Raw genomic sequence first — 16,807 nt, 5'->3', positions numbered from 1 at the left:
AAATACCAGGAGAGACTGCATGTTGAGTGACAAAAGTTTATAGGTAAGGAATGGTAGATATTTAGGGAAGTAATACAGGCATATGTAAGAGAAGTATGTGGCATATGAAAAGTGGAAGGTGGGCAGGTGAGAAAGGGTATTGATTATGAGATAATGATGCTAATGAAAGAGAAATAAGAGGTGTATGGGCAGCACTTACATGGAAGGAGTGAGAGTGATGGGGAGCTGTAGAAGAGAAAGCGGCAAGTCAGAAGGAAAGTGTAGGGGCAGAAAAAGAGGGCAGATGAGAGTTGGGAAGAGTTAGTATCAGGAAACTTTAGGGAGAATCAGTAATTATTTCAGAAAATTAATTCTATGAGAAAGCAAGAAAAAATGGGAACATTGGTGAAATGGGGAAATAGGGATATAGTAACAGGCCTTGATGTGGTTATGAAGAGATGAAATGAGTACTTTGAAGGATTGTTGAATGTGTTTGATAGGATAGCAGGCGTAGGGTGTTTGGGTTAGTAGAGAGGAGAGTGAGCTATTCCAGGTAAAGTTGGGTCTGCAGCTGGGATGTGTGATGTTATCATGGCTGATTATTGTTTATGAATGCTGTGGTAGAGACGAATATAACAGTCTTGGAGAGAGAGGAGTGAGTATGCAGTCTATGGGGCTGGAGGGGCCTGGTAGGTAAGTTGGTTGCTGTTTGCTGATGAAATAGCACTGATGGCAGATTTGAGTGAGAAACTTTGGAAGATGGTGTCTGAGTTTTGGGGAGTGTTTGAAAGAAAAAGGTTGAGAGGAAATGTGAATAAAAGCACAGTTATTAGGTGTAACTGTGAAAAGAGAGTGGTTATTTGGAGTGTGCATTTGAACAGAGATGACTTGGAGGAAATGGAGTATTTTTGATACCTGGGAGTGGATATGGCAGCAAGTGGGAGCTGAAGTGAGCCATAGGGTGGATGAGAGGGCAAGTCTTGGGTGCATTGAGGAATACGTGGATAGAGAGGTCACTGTCTTTAAAGGCAAGGGTAGGTATGTTTCTTGGTATAGTAGTCCCATTAGTGCTGTGTGCAGCAAGTCGTGGACCTTAAACTGTGTTGTGTGCTGATAACTAAAAAATTAACTTTGATGACGATAATTCGATAACCCCTATTTTAAAGTCTGTTATCGATAATTCATTAATTTTGATACCTAGTCGTCAGAAGTTGACAATAGTCCAATAATGATAACTTTTATATAAGAATAAAAGAAAGGTAAGAAAAAACTTAAAAACCCATAGAAAATGCTTATTTATACTAATTCCAAGAATAAGTAAGCATTTTTTACAAGTTTTTCAACTTTTTTTGCTTAATTTAAAATTTTTCTTTATTAAAAAGTGTATTGTTTTCAAACCCTTGTAATCAAACCAGTACCATGAACTTCATTTTGATGTACCAGATAATTAAAAATTTAAGTACATTTATTAAACTGTTAAGCATACTGTACAGTACAATATTTATATACAAACTCAGAAATAGCAATTAGATTTCTCAAAAGTGTAAAAAAAGAATCTCTAATTACTGACACCTTACGAAGATATAATCACATTATAACAATGAGTCTTTTTAGAGTCTTTGAGACACACACTCACATGATGTGCTGGTTGCCCTTCAGGAAAACCAACTTCTCAGAATTAGGCCCAGCTGACAGTCTTGACCTCTTGGGCCTCATGATGTGGGTGAAGATCTCCTCCCACTTGAAGTCAGTTGGCCATGTCCTCCTTCCCATCAGTGTCCAGTTAGGTGTCATCAAGTTTCTTGGCCTTCTGGTTGACACTGGTACTTGAGCCAGTAGCTGTCCACCTAGCGAAGAGGTCGTCAGGCAGTGACTGCATGCTGCTATCGCTGGAACGGGTGATGCTGTCGCCGTTCCAGTCCTTCGGTGCTCTTTCAACCTCGTCCTCCATGGTGGCCTTGACAGAGATCATTAGGATCCTATCAAATTTGTGCAGCCATTGTGGCCTGAACTTTGGGTGGAAGGCAGATGGCAGCTGGCAGTCCCGGTTGTTCAGGTAGTGGTTGAACCAGATGGTGATGGCTGCTACCAGGGCATGTCTAGTGGCTTGCAGATGGCCAAGCTTTTCCTCATGTTCCTGAGCTTCATAAAGGTGATGGCAACTGTTGGGAGGAGGGTTCCAAGGTAGGTATTCTTCCCATGGATGGTGTTGAGGGCAATAGCCACATGGGACATGACTTTGGCCCACTCCTTCAGGAAGGCTATCTCTTGTTCATTGAAAGCTGAGAGGTTCCCCATGCTGTTAGGGAAATTGTTGAGCTCAGCCTTCTAGGTGGCCAGGATGTTGTTGAGGACGATGATTGAGTTGCACAAGGCATTCCACCTTGTCTTGCCAGGGACCACCAGCCTCCTGCCCTGTGCCTTCTCGATGACGTCGCCAGTCTGAACGCTCCTCCCCGGAGCATTGAAGAGTGCCTGATCCTTGCTGTGGGCCTTCTTGTTGAGGGTGTTGAAGGCAGCAACAGCAGAGCTTCTGCTCAAAGAGGCCCTTGCCTAAGTGCACTGAAGTCACCAGATTGAATGTGTGAAGCACACACTTCGTGTGGACTGGTAGACTGGGGTGCTCATGTTCCTCACCAAGGAGTTCACCAAAGGTTACAATGTTGATGACGTCATCACCCACAACTTTGTTGTCCTCATTTTTTGAGTCGGCCTCAGGCAGTCTGCCAACATTGTCATGGCAGGCAACAGGTTCTCCTGGCAGCCATACTGGGTGAAAGCCTTCACAAAGTTTACCCTGTTGTCGATGGTTGTCCTGACTATCTTGTCCTGAATGTTGAAGGGCTCGTGGACCTGGACTATGGCCTCCATTAAGACATCATAAGTGTACCAACCAGTCAGATGGGTACAGACAAGGACATCATGCTTTCTGGCCCTGGTGATTGGGTCAGTCCACTGAGCTGTCATGCCAAGGAAATATCTGAAACAAAGATTTAGTGATTTTTAATCAGTACATTGTATAATACTAATTAAGTGATTATTGAATAGTATACTGATGATTTAGTTTTATTTTAAACATTTTAAAATGAAGTGAGTGGTGGTAACGCTTGCCACGGCCTGATCCAGCCTTGATCTCCTCCTCAAACTGGATGGCTAATGAGGGTGGGTCCTCTTGATGTGGGACTTCGAATTGTTAAGGCTGGTGACATGGCTTCTAACAATTTTCTTGGTCAGGAGGCATTTTTGGCACTCAAAATAGAGTAAAATTGTTGTTGTTGTCTTTGTCCTGACAGCTGAGCTTGAAGTAGCTCTCAAGGTGGGGCCATGGGTTTTGGAAAGGCTCCTGGTCCTGGCTAGTGGCAACCTGGCTGTCGGATGGCTGAAAAGTCTCCACCACAGACAGAGAGTGAAGCTAAAACTCAGAAGTGCCTGAGACAGAGGTGATCTCAATGTTGAAAATTCCTCTTGATGTTCCATGGACCTTGGTCCATTGTAGCCTTGTACTGTTGTAAGTTAACTTGTAGAGACTCAACTGTAAGAGAGTGGTTAGAGAACTGAATGCTGTCAGGTTGATCCTGATACTGAAGTGTTACTGGCTACTCCTGATATGGCTGAATCCACAATGTGTAACAGGGTTGCTAGGTCTCTCCTTTTAAGGACAAAAGTCCTTTTTTAGATTTGGTTGTCCTATTTATTTTGAGAAAAAAAGAACAGCCTATATCTGCCTTAAAGTATTTTATTTAGTTTTATACTTAATAATTACAAAGTTCATGAGGCTTAATAGAATTCTTTCCCTGCCAGATAATTGGCAACTATCAACCAATAAGATCCATGGACACATCCGCTTCTGCTTGTTACCTTGCACTGTAGCCATTTGGTATGGGAACAGTGTAGGGGTGGGAAGGGAAGGGGGACTAGAGGAGTTAGAACCAGAGTCCATGAGGAAGTTAGTAATGGTGTGTTTGGTGCCAGAGCTATTATTAACATAAAATGTAAGGGAAAGATTAATGTTTTTAAAATTTCTGTGTTTAATTGTACAAACAATATAGTTTTTGTCACTGTACAGAAATGATAGAAATTAATCATTGCATTATTGTGTTGAACATCATTCATCATCATTATACTTTGTCGCTGTCTCCCGCGTTTGCGAGGTAGCGCAAGGAAACAGACGAAAGAAATGGCCCAACCCCCCCCATACACATGTATATACATACGTCCACACACGCAAATATACATACCTACACAGCTTTCCATGGTTTACCCCAGACGCTTCACATGCCTTGATTCAATCCACTGACAGCACGTCAACCCCGGTATACCACATCGCTCCAATTCACTCTATTCCTTGCCCTCCTTTCACCCTCCTGCATGTTCAGGCCCCGATCACACAAAATCTTTTTCACTCCATCTTTCCACCTCCAATTTGGTCTCCCTCTTCTCCTCGTTCCCTCCACCTCCGACACATATATCCTCTTGGTCAATCTTTCCTCACTCATTCTCTCCATGTGCCCAAACCACTTCAAAACACCCTCTTCTGCTCTCTCAACCATGCTCTTTTTATTTCCACACATCTCTCTTACCCTTACGTTACTCACTCGATCAAACCACCTCACACCACACATTGTCCTCAAACATCTCATTTCCAGCACATCCATCCTCCTGCGCACAACTCTATCCATAGCCCACGCCTCGCAACCATACAACATTGTTGGAACCGCTATTCCTTCAAACATACCCATTTTTGCTTTCCGAGATAATGTTCTCGACTTCCACACATTCTTCAAGGCTCCCAGAATTTTCGCCCCCTCCCCCACCCTATGATCCACTTCCGCTTCCATGGTTCCATCCGCTGCCAGATCCACTCCCAGATATCTAAAACACTACACTTCCTCCAGTTTTTCTCCATTCAAACTCACCTCCCAATTGACTTGACCCTCAACCCTACTGTACCTAATAACCTTGCTCTTATTCACATTTACTCTTAACTTTCTTCTTCCACACACTTTACCAAACTCAGTCACCAGCTTCTGCAGTTCTCACATGAATCAGCCACCAGCGCTGTATCATCAGCGAACAACAACTGACTCACTTCCCAAGCTCTCTCATCCCCAACAGACTTCATACTTGCCCCTCTTTCCAAAACTCTTGCATTCACCTCCCTAACAACCCCATCCATAAACAAATTAAACAACCATGGAGACATCACACACCCCTGCCGCAAACCTACATTCACTGAGAACCAATCACTTTCCTCTCTTCCTACACGTACACATGCCTTACATCCTCGATAAAAACTTTTCACTGCTTCTAACAACTTTCCTCCCACACCATATATTCTTAATACCTTCCACAGAGCATCTCTATCAACTCTATCATATGCCTTCTCCAGATCCATAAATGCTACATACAAATCCATTTGCTTTTCTAAGTATTTCTCATAGGAAACAAATAAACTGTATTTGAGCTACATATTCTATTTACATGACACATGACATATTATCACATATACATGTAGATGACAGCAAATAGAATGAACAACAAGGTATATCTGTTATATAACCAATTGTAGTTGAAACTTTCCAGTTACAAGAAAGTGTATTGATATTAAAGAATATCAATTATACTGAAGAACCAAAAAAAAACATGAAATGATAAAAATTTTATGACAAAAAATTAACAGACATTATCGCACTAAAGAATAGAGTTATTGGAGGTTAGCTGGTCCGATAATGATTATGGAAGTTAACTTCTGATAATAGTATGATAACAAAAATGAACTTTGATAATTACCTGTTGTCAGATTCTCGCTTTAGTGCCCAACTTTGCCCTCAAAGAGAAATGAAAAGGATAGGGTGAATGTTTTGGAAATAATAAAAAAAAAGATGTTTGAGGATGATATGTGGTGTGAGAAGGATTGACCAAATACGAAATGATGAGGCAAAAAAGGTGTGATACTGAGCAAAGTATGTATGAAAGAGCTGAAGAGGGTCTGCTGAAATTATTTTGACCTCTAGAGAAGATGAGATAGGAAAGGATGACTAAGAGAGTAAGCATGACAGAAGTGTACCTACTTATGAGTACCTATGACAAGATTTAGCCAGAATGACAGGGCTCATGCAATGCAATGCAATATTCATCTTGCTTGATGTATAAGAGTATTCTTCTCAGGTGCTATCTGCATTACATGATTGTCAATTCTTGGTTCATCTTGGACTGATTTCCACCAAATGGCAAATTTTCTTTTAAATGTTTCTGTAGTTTATCTACGCATTTTCCTTAATTCTCCTATCAGTATGTTGAATAATCCTTGTAGGCTGGAGGTTGGGTTTTCACATATTTTTGGTATGTTCCATGGTATTCTTGAAGATTTAACAACTCTGTATCTTCCCTGTTGAGAAGCTTTTAGCTTTAATACATTATTTTTAATACCTTCAACTTGTTGCCATGTATAGATTATCATATATTTTTCTCTTTGATATTTAAAGGGAATATGTTATTAAAGATGTAGTTGATATGAGTAGGGAAGGTCTACTAGGCCAGTTTCTAATGAGACACAGTGAATTGGAAGGATCTTTGCTTAAGTGTTATCAGGTGGAAGGATGTTCAGTAAGAGCTCCTATGTGGAAGGGTCTTCACTTAAGTGTTATCAATTGGCATAAAATTATTTAGACTGAATTGCAGTTTGCTGGGTGTGTAAGTTCTGTGAAAGTGTAGTTTGAAGGAAATTTGGTTTTATGGAAGTATGGTATGAGTAAAAATTGACCATTGAGCTGTTGTATATGTGGAAAGGGTTAGAATGTAAAAATTGAAGAATAAGTTCTTTTGATTAGATGAGAAGGAATAAATATAAGATGGGAGTAGTTATTTCACAGAAAGACTCATTGTCAGTGTCTAGGGAACCAAAAATTATATGGAAGGATACAGTAAAGGGTGACACCACACTTGGGTCGCTGTTACAGATGAATGAACTGTTATGGTTTGTAATTGTATGATGATATAAATGATAGTTGATGATACCACCTTTATTTTTTATAAGAAATATGTATGACAACTACAGATTGGATGTGCACAAATGAGGACCTTGTTCATTTGCTTGCTAAAGCAGGAAGAGCAGTTAGATATTTAAGAAAGTAATTTTTTTGCTGTATTAGATTAGATGAGATTACTCGTGATACATGTGTAGATGGTAGTAATAAAGTAGATTACTCGTGATACATGTGTAGATGGTAGTAATAAAGTTTGAACAGTGTCACAGCCTGCTGGAGGACTGGGCAGCTACAGCCACTACAAGGGTTACACTGACTTATCCCAGCAGCCTGACTCATCTGTTCCTCAGCTGAGCAGATCAGCTGGGATACTAATGCCTGGACCTCTGCATAATACATATAGGTGAGGATATATGCATCTTGTTACCATATATATTATTGAAGAAAATACCCCAAAAAGTTGTATACTCCATTTTTTTGTGGCAGATTGTTGGACAGATGAATGGCAGGCCCCAGTGATAGCAGTGATTCTAATCATTTATGTAATAATATGATGATTCTCAGTTTTTATCTGTGTAATTTCATTCTTCATACACTTAAATACATTACCCTTTCTTAAAGCACATATAGCATGTACAAGTAAGTGCCTTAATCAAGGCCTTTTTCTCCTTTCCTGGCATTACCTTGTTTGGGGGGGGGGGTGTGCTTCCTGGGTGGTGGGGTAGCAACGGGAATGGATGAAGGCAGCAAGTATGAATATATGCATGTGTATATATGTATGTATATATGCATGTATGGGTGTTTATGTATATATGTATGTGTATATGAGTGGTCGGGCCATTCTTTGTCTCTTTCCTTGCGCTGCCTTGCTAACGAGGGAAACACCAATTAAGTATAATGATAATGAAATATATATGTAGGTTCAGTAGGATTGAGGGACAAGTTAATTGGGAGGTAAGTTTGATTGGAGAAAAACTGGAGGAAGTGAAGTGTTTTAGATATCTGGGAGTGGATTTAGCAGCGGATGGAACCATGGAAGTGGAAGTGAGTCACAGGGTGGGAGAGGGGGTGAAGGTTCTAGGAGCGTTGAAGAATGTGTGGAAGGCGAGAATGTTATCTTGGAGAACAAAAATGGGTATGTTTGAAGGAATAATGGTTCCAACAATGTTATATGGTTGCAAGACATGGGCTAAAGATAGGGTTGTGCAGAGGAGGGTGGATGTGTTGGAAATGAAATGTTCGAGGACAATAAGTGGTGTGAGGTGGCTTGATCGAGTAAGTAATAAAAGGGCAAGAGATATGTGTGGTAATAAAAAGAGTGGTTGAGAGAGCAGAAGAGAGTGTGTTGAAATGATTTGGTCACATGGAGAATGAGTGAGGAAAGATTGACCAAGAGGATATATGGGTCAGAGGTAGAGGGAATGAGGAGAAGCGGGAGACCAAATTGGAGGTAGAAGGATGGAGTGAAAAAGATTTTGAGCAATCAGGGCCTGAACATACAGGAAGGTGAAAGGCGTGCAAGGATAGAGTGAATTGGAACAATGTGGTATACCGGGGTCACTGTGCTGTCAATGGATTGAACCAGAACTTGTAAAGCGTCTGGGGTAAATCATGGAAAGTTTTGGGGCCTGGATGTTGAAAGGGAGCTATGGGTTCGGTGCATTACACGACAGCTAGAGACTGCATATGAAGAAATGTGGCCTTTATTTTTTTTCAAGTGCTATCTTGCTTTACCAAACTCAGTCACCTGCTTCTACAGTTTCTCACCCAAATCAGCCACCAGCGCTGTATCATCAGCGAACAACAACTGATTCACTTCCCAAGCCATCTCATCCACAAAAGACTGCATACTTGCCCCTCTCCAAGTCTCTTGCATTCACCTCCCTAACCACCCCATCCACAAACAAATTAAACAACCATGGAGACATCACTCACCCCTGCCTCAAAGCAACGTTCACTGGGATCCAATCACTTTCCTCTCTTCCTACTCATACAAATGCCTTACATCCTTGGTAAAACTTTTCACTGCTTCTAGCAACTTATCTCCCACACCATATGCTCTTAAAACTTTCCACAAAGCATCTCTATCATCCCTATCATATGCCTTCTCTAGATCCATAAATGCTACATAAAAATTCATCTGCTTTTCTAAGTATTTCTCATACATTCTTCAAAGTAAACTCCTGATCCACACATCCCCTACTGCTTTGGAACACATCGATCTTCCCCAATCTGATGCTCTGTACATGCCTTGACCCTCTCAATCAATACCCTCCCATATAATTTCCCAGGAATACTCAAGGAACCTATGCCTCTGTAATTTGAACTCACCTTTATCCCCTTTGCCTTTGTACAGTGGCACTATGCATGCATTTCACCAATCCTCAGGCACTTCACCATGAACCATACATATATTGAATATCCTCACCAACCAGTCAACAACACAGTCACCCCTTTTTTAATAAATTCCACTGCAATACCATCCAAACCCACCACCTTGCCAGTTTTCCTCTTCCGCAAAGCTTTCACTATCTCTTTTCTGTTTACCAAAGCATTCTCCATGACCCTCTCACTTCATACACCACCCTGACCAAAAGCTAAATCTGCCACTCTATCATGAAACACATTTAACAAACCTTCAAAATACTCACTCTATCTCCTTCTCACTTCATCACTACTTGTTATTACCTCACCGATGTTCCCATTTGCTCTCTTGTCTTACGCACTTTATTTACCTCCCTCCAGAACATCTTTTTCTCCTCCCTAAAATATAATGATACTCTCTCGCCCCAACTTTCATTTGCTCTCTTTTTCACCTCTTGCACCTTTCTCTTGACCTCCTGCCTCTTTCTTTTATACATCTCCCAGTCATTTGCACTACTTCCTTGCAAAAATTGTCCAAATGCCTCTCTCTTCTCTTTCACTAACGATCTTACTTCTTCATGCTACCATTCACTACCCTTTCTAAGCTGCACACCTCCCACCTTTCTCATGCCACAGGCATCTTTTGTGCAGGCCATCACTACTTCCCTAAATACATCCCATTCCTCCCTCTTTCCCCTTACATCATTTGCTCTCACCTTTTTCCATTATGCATTCAATCTCTCTTGGTACTTCCTCACACAAGTCTTCTTTCCAAGTTCACTTACTCTCATCCCCACATTCTCTCTTCTTTTCTGAAAACCTCTACAAATCTTCACCTTTACCTCCACCAGATAATGATCAGACATCCCTCCAGTTACACCTCTCAGTACATTAACATCCAAAAGTGTTTCTTTCACGCTCCTATCAATTAACACATAATCCAATAATGCTCTCTGGCCATCTCTCCTGCTTACATATGTATACTTATGTATATCTCTCTTTTTAAACCAGGTATTCCCAGTCACCAATCCTTTTTCAGCATACAAATCTACAAGCTTACAACATTTACAACAGTGAACACTCCATGGAGACCAATTATACCCTCAACTAGCACATTACTCACCTTTGCATTCAAATCACCCATCACTATAACCCGGTCTCGTGCATCAAAGCTGCTGACACACTCACTCAGCTGTTCCCAAAACACTTGCCTCTCATGATCTTTCTTCTCATGACCAGGTGCATAGGCACCAATAATCACCCATCTCTCCCCATCAACTTTCAGTTTTACCCATATCAATCTAGAGTTTATTTTCTTACACTCTATCACATACTCCCACAACTCCTGTTTCAGGAGTTGTGCTACTCTTTCCATTGCTCTTGTCCTCTCACCAACTCCTGACTTTACTCCCAAGACATTCCCAAACCACTCTTCACCTTTATCCTTGAGCCTCGTTTCACTAAGAGCCAAAACATCCAGGCTCCTTTCCTCAAACGTACAACCTATCTCTGCTTTTTTCTCATCTAAGTTACATCCACACACATTTAGACACCCCAATCTAAGCCTTCGAGGATGGATGAGCACTTCCCGCATGACTCCTTCTGTTTCCCCTTTTAGAAAGTTAGAATACAAGGAAGGGAGGGTTTCTAGCCCCCTGCTTCCGTCCCCTTTAGTCACCTTCTATGACATACAGGGAATGCTTCAGAAGTATTCTTTCTCCCCTATCCCCAGGATAACAATAAAATATGATATAATACAGGTACACCACCGATTTTCCAGCAACTGATGATTTGGCACCTCCTTTAGTCCGGACAAAATTACATGAGGGAACTTGAAATTACCACGGCCACCAGACTAGTTTACTGGGCAGCCACAGATGGCATTGTGTGTAGGGCGCGCTTATTTACATTCTTTACACTGTACTCGTTGGTGGTGATACCACAATTCTGTGATATTCTTAGCTTATTTTGCTTAAATTTAACCCGAGCTATGGCTTCTAAAACATATGAGAGTGTCAGTCATAGTGTCAGATGTAAACACCACTCCATATTGATCCAAGATAAAGTAGAACTGTTGAAAGAAATGGACCGTGGTGTTTCAGTGCGTAAGCTTTGTGACGTCTACAGTATTGGTTCATCAACTATTTATGATATGAAGAAGCAAAGGGAGAAAATATTGAAATTCTATACCACCAGCAATTCCAAGAAGCAAATGACAATTAGAAAAACTATGAAAGATGGTAAGAGTTTTGAGCACGAGTGAGTGATGATGGAATGGTTTCAACAGTGTTGGAGTGATGGAGTGGACTTGCCAGATAGGATGATAATGAATCAGGGTAAGTTGTTCCATAAAGAACTTAAATTACAACATGAGCGTGAGTATAGTGAAGGATGGGTTCAAAGATTCAAGAAGCGCCATGGAATTTCCATGAATAAAGCGCGCGGAGAAAAGCGGTCTGCAACCCACGAAGGAGCTGCCGAGTATGCAGACAAATTTGCTAAACTCGTAGGTGATGAACCCGTCCGCCCTGAGCAGGTTTATAATGCATACGAAACTGCATTATTCTGGCAAAGCACACCTAGGAAAACAGTAACAATAGAAGATGAAGAAGACCCCACAGGATTCAAACAGGGATGTATCTAGGGGAAATAGTGCTTATGGCAAGCACTGAAATTGCACCCCTGTCCAAACACATGACACTAATAATTTTTGTTTTTATTACCTCCGCCAGAGGATTATGTCTTTACCTGCGTTTGTTTGTTTGTCTGTGAGCAACTTTCAACAAAAGTTATGAACTAATTGTGAGAAAATTTTCAAGGAAAGTCAGAAATGACACAAGAACCAATTGATTAGATTTTGGGAGTGATCCAAATCATTGTCTGGATCCATGACACCATTATGGAAATATCAATTTTTATGAATAACTATTGAACTAATAATGATAATAATGTGATCCCAAATGCCAGATATGTTTTCATGGTCAAGAAATCAAAATCTTCAAGATCCAAATCATTGTGCGGATCTAAGGCACCATTATGCCACTGGCACCCCCTTCAAGTGATGCCCAGGGCACCTGGCCTACCTGCCATACCCTAGATACGCCACTGGATTCAAACTATATAAGGACAAACTTACCATCTTAGGGTGTTTAAACATTTGATATATATTTATTTATTTTGTTTATTTTGCTTTGTCGCTGTCTCCCGCGTTAGCGAGGTAGCGCAAGGAAACAGACGAAAGAATGGCCCAACCCACCCACATACACATGTATATACATACACGTCTACACACGCAAATATACATACCTATACATCTCAACATATACATATATATACACACACAGACATATACATATGTACACATGTACATACTTCATACTGTCTGCCTTTATTCATTACCATCGCCACCTCGCCACACATGAAATAACAACCCCCTCCCCCCCCTCGTGTGCGAGGTAGCGCTAGAAAAGACAACAAAGGCCCCATTCGTTCACACTCAGTCTCTAGCTGTCATGTAATAATGCACCGAAACCACAGCTCCCTTTCCATATCCAGGCCCCACAGAACTTTCCATGGCTTACCCCAGACGCTTCACATGCCCTGGTTCAATCCATTGACAGCACGTCGACCCTAGTATACCACATCATTCCAATTCACTCTATTCCTTGCACGCCTTTCACCCTCCAGCATGTTCAGGCCCCGATCACTCAAAATCTTTTTCACTCCATCTTTCCACCTCCAATTTGGTCTCCCTCTTCTCCTCGTTCCCTCCACCTCTGACACATATATCCTCTTTGTCAATCTTTCCTAACTCATTTTCTCCATGTGACCAAACCATTTCAAAACACCCTCTTCTGCTCTCTCAACCACACTCTTTTTATTACCACACATCTCTCTTACCCTATTATTACTTACTCAATCAAACCACCTCACACCACATATTGTCCTCAAACATCTCATTTCCAGCACATCCACCCTACTGCACACAACTCTATCCATAGCCCACGCCTCGCAACTATACAACATTGTTGGAACCACTGTTCCTTCAAACATACCCATTTTTGCTTTCCAAGATAACGTTCTTGACTTCCACACATTCTTCAATGCTCCCAGAACTATCGCCCTCTCCCCCACCCTATGATTCACTTCCGCTTCCATGGTTCCATCCGCTGCCAAATCCACTCCCAGAAATCTAAATCACTTCACTTCCTCCAGTTTTTCTCCATTTAAACTTACCTCCCAATTGATTTGACCCTCAACCCTACTGTACCTAATAACCTTGCTCTTATTCACATTTACTCTCATCTTTCTTTTTTCACACACTTCACCAAACTCAGTCACCAGCTTCTGCAGTTTCTCACATGAATCAGCCACCAGCACTGTATCATCAGCAAACAACAACTGACTCACTTCCCAAGGTCTTTCATCCACAACAGACTGCATACTTGCCCCTCTTTCCAAAACTCTTTCATTCACCTCCCTAACAACCTCATCCATAAACAAATTAAACAACCATGGAGACATCACACACCCCTGCCGCAAACCTACATTCACTGAGAACCAATCACTTTCCTCTCTGTTTACACGTACACATGCCTTACATCCTTGATAAAAACTTTTCACTGCTTCTAACAACTTGCCTCCAACACCATATATTCTTAATACCTTCCACAAACCATCTCTATCATCTCTATCATATGCCTTCTCCAGATCCATAAATGCTACATACAAATCCAATTGCTTTTCTAAGTATTTCTCACATACATTCTTCTAAGCAAACACCTGATCCACACATCCTCTACCACTTCTGAAACCACACTGCTCTTCCTCAATCTGATGTTCTGTACATGCCTTCACCCTCTCAATCAATACCCTCCCATATAATTTCCCAGGAATACTCAACAAACTTATACCTCTGTAATTTGAGCACTCACCTTTGTCCCCTTTGCCTTTGTACAATGGCAAGCATTCCGCCAATCCTAAGGCACCTCACCATGAATCATACATACATTAAATAACCTTACCAACCAGTCAACAATACAGTCACCCCCTTTTTTAATAAATTCCAATGCAATACCATCCAAACCCGCTGCCTTGCCGGCTTTCATCTTCCGCAAAGCTTTTACTACTTCTTCTCTGTTTACCAAATCATTTTCCCTAACCCTCTCACTTTGCACACCACCTCGACCAAAACACCCTATATTTGCCACTTTATCGTCAAACACATTCAACAAACCTTTAAAATACTCACTCCATCTCCTTCTCACATCACCACTACTTGTTATCACCTCCCCATTTGTCCTCTTCACTGAAGCTCCCATTTGTTCCCTTGTCTTACACACTTTATTTACCTCCCTCCAAAACATCTTTTATTCTCCCTAAAATTTAATGATACTCTCTCACCCCAACTCTCATTTGCCCTCTTTTTCACCTCTTGCACCTTTCTCTTGACCTCTTGCCTCTTTCTTTTATACATCTCCCCCCTCATTTGCATTATTTCTCTGAAAAATCGTCCAAAAATGCCTCTCTCTTCTCTTTCACTAATAATCTTACTTCTTCATCCCACCACTCACTACCCTTTCTAACCTGCCCACCTCCCACGCTTCTCATGCCACGAGCATCTTTTGCGCAAGCCATCACTGCTTCCCTAAATACATCCCATTCCTCCCCCACTCCCCTTACCTCCTTTGTTGTCACCTTTTTCCATTCTGTACTCAGTCTCTCCTGGTACTTTCTCACACAAGTCTCCTTCCCAAGCTCACTTACTCTCACCACTCTCTTCACCCCAACATTCTCTCTTCTTTTCTGAAAATTTCTACAAATCTTCATCTTTGCCTCCGCAAGATAATGATCAGACATCCCTCCAGTTGCACCTCTCAGCACATTAACATCCAAAAGTCTCTTTTGCTCGCCTATCAATTAATACGTAATCCAATAATGCTCTCTGGCCATCTCTCCTACTTACATACGTATACTTATGAACATCTCGCTTTTTAAACCAGGTATTCCCAATCACCATTCCTGTTTCAGCACATAAATCTACAAGCTCTTCATCATTTCCATTTACAACACTGAACACCTCATGTATACCAATTATTCCCTCAACTGCCACATTACTCACCTTTGCATTCAAATCACCCATTACTATAATCCAGTCTCGTGCATCAAAACCACTAACACACTCATTCAGCTGCTCCCAAAACACTTGCCTCTCATGATCTTTCTTCTCATGCCCAGGTGCATATGCACCAATAATCACCCATCTCTCTCCATCAGCTTTCAGTTTTACCCATATCAATCTAGAATTTACTTTCTTACACTCTATCACATACTCCCACCACTCCTGTTTCAGGAGTATTGCTACTCCTTCCCTTGCTCTTGTCCTCTCACTAACCCCTGACTTCTAACCCCTGACTTCACTCCCAAGACATTCCCAAACCACTCTTCCCCTTTACCCTTGAGCTTCGTTTCACTCAGAGCCAAAACATCCAGGTCCCTTTCCTCAAATGTACAACCTATCTCTCCTTTTTTCTCATCTCGGTTACATCCACACACATTTAGACACCCCAATCTGAGTCTTCGAGGAGGATGAGCACTCCCCGCATGACTCCTTCTTCTGTTTCCCCTTTTAGAAAGTTAAAATACAAGGAGGGGAGGGTTTCTAGCCCCCTGCCCCCGTCCCCTTTAGTCGCCTTGTACGACAGGTGAGGAATGCGTGGGAAGTATTCTTTCTCCCCTGTCCCCAGGGATTTGATATTTGTTTGATTAAAATTTCTAGCAGTTCATGGTATACTTTAGACACATGGGAGATATGTAATTAGTGGGTTAGAGGTGTGTTGATGAATTATTCTTACGTTACCATGTTTGGTCCGGCAAAATGGTTAATCCGACAAGGTTTTGGAACCAAGAGTGCCGGAAAATTGGTGTTGTACTTGTATATACTCTTGAAGCAGGTGTTGTGGGAGTGTGTGATAGAATGCAAGAAAGTAAATTCTAGACTGACATGGGTAAACTGGAAGTGGATGGAGGGAGATGGGTGATTATTGGTGCTTATGCACCTGGTCAAGGGAAGAAAGATCATGAGAGGCAAATGTTTTGGGAGTAGCTGAGCGAGTGTGTCAGCAGCCTTGATGCACAAGACTGGATATTAGTGATGGGTGATTTAAATGCAAAGGTGAGTAATATGGCAGTTGAGGGTATGATTGATGTACATGGGGTGTTCAGTGTTGTAAATGGAGATGATGAGGAGCTTGTGGATTTGTGTGCTGAAAAAAAAGATTGGTGATTGGGAATACCTGGTTTAAAAAGAGATATACATAAGTATATGTATGTGAGTTGGAGATATGGCCAAAGGGCATTATTGGGTTGTGTGTTAATTGATAAGCGTGTAAAAGAGAAACTTTTGGATGTTAATGTGCTGAGAGAGGCAATTGGAGGGATGTCTGATCACTGTCTTGTGGAGGCAAAGGTGAAGATTT

The 16,807-nt window shown here is 41.4% G+C and overlaps 1 protein-coding gene across 5 annotated transcripts in view; it reads left to right on the top strand.

The window, feature by feature from the left end:
* Nucleotides 1–16,807, top strand: part of Pez (protein tyrosine phosphatase non-receptor pez) — a 254,252-nt gene that overhangs the window by 186,679 nt on the left and 50,766 nt on the right. For all 5 annotated transcript variants that reach the window (XM_071667746.1, XM_071667743.1, XM_071667744.1 and 2 more), the window contains one exon: nt 7,227–7,368. In XM_071667746.1, coding sequence (XP_071523847.1) covers nt 7,227–7,368 — 142 coding nt within the window. The remainder of the gene's footprint in view (nt 1–7,226; nt 7,369–16,807) is intronic.

The sequence above is a fragment of the Panulirus ornatus genome, chromosome 12 (assembly GCF_036320965.1).
Source record: "Panulirus ornatus isolate Po-2019 chromosome 12, ASM3632096v1, whole genome shotgun sequence".
NCBI lineage: Eukaryota > Metazoa > Arthropoda > Malacostraca > Decapoda > Palinuridae > Panulirus > Panulirus ornatus.
Note: the sequence above shows the minus strand (reverse complement) of the source record. Positions and strands in the feature narration are given on the sequence as shown.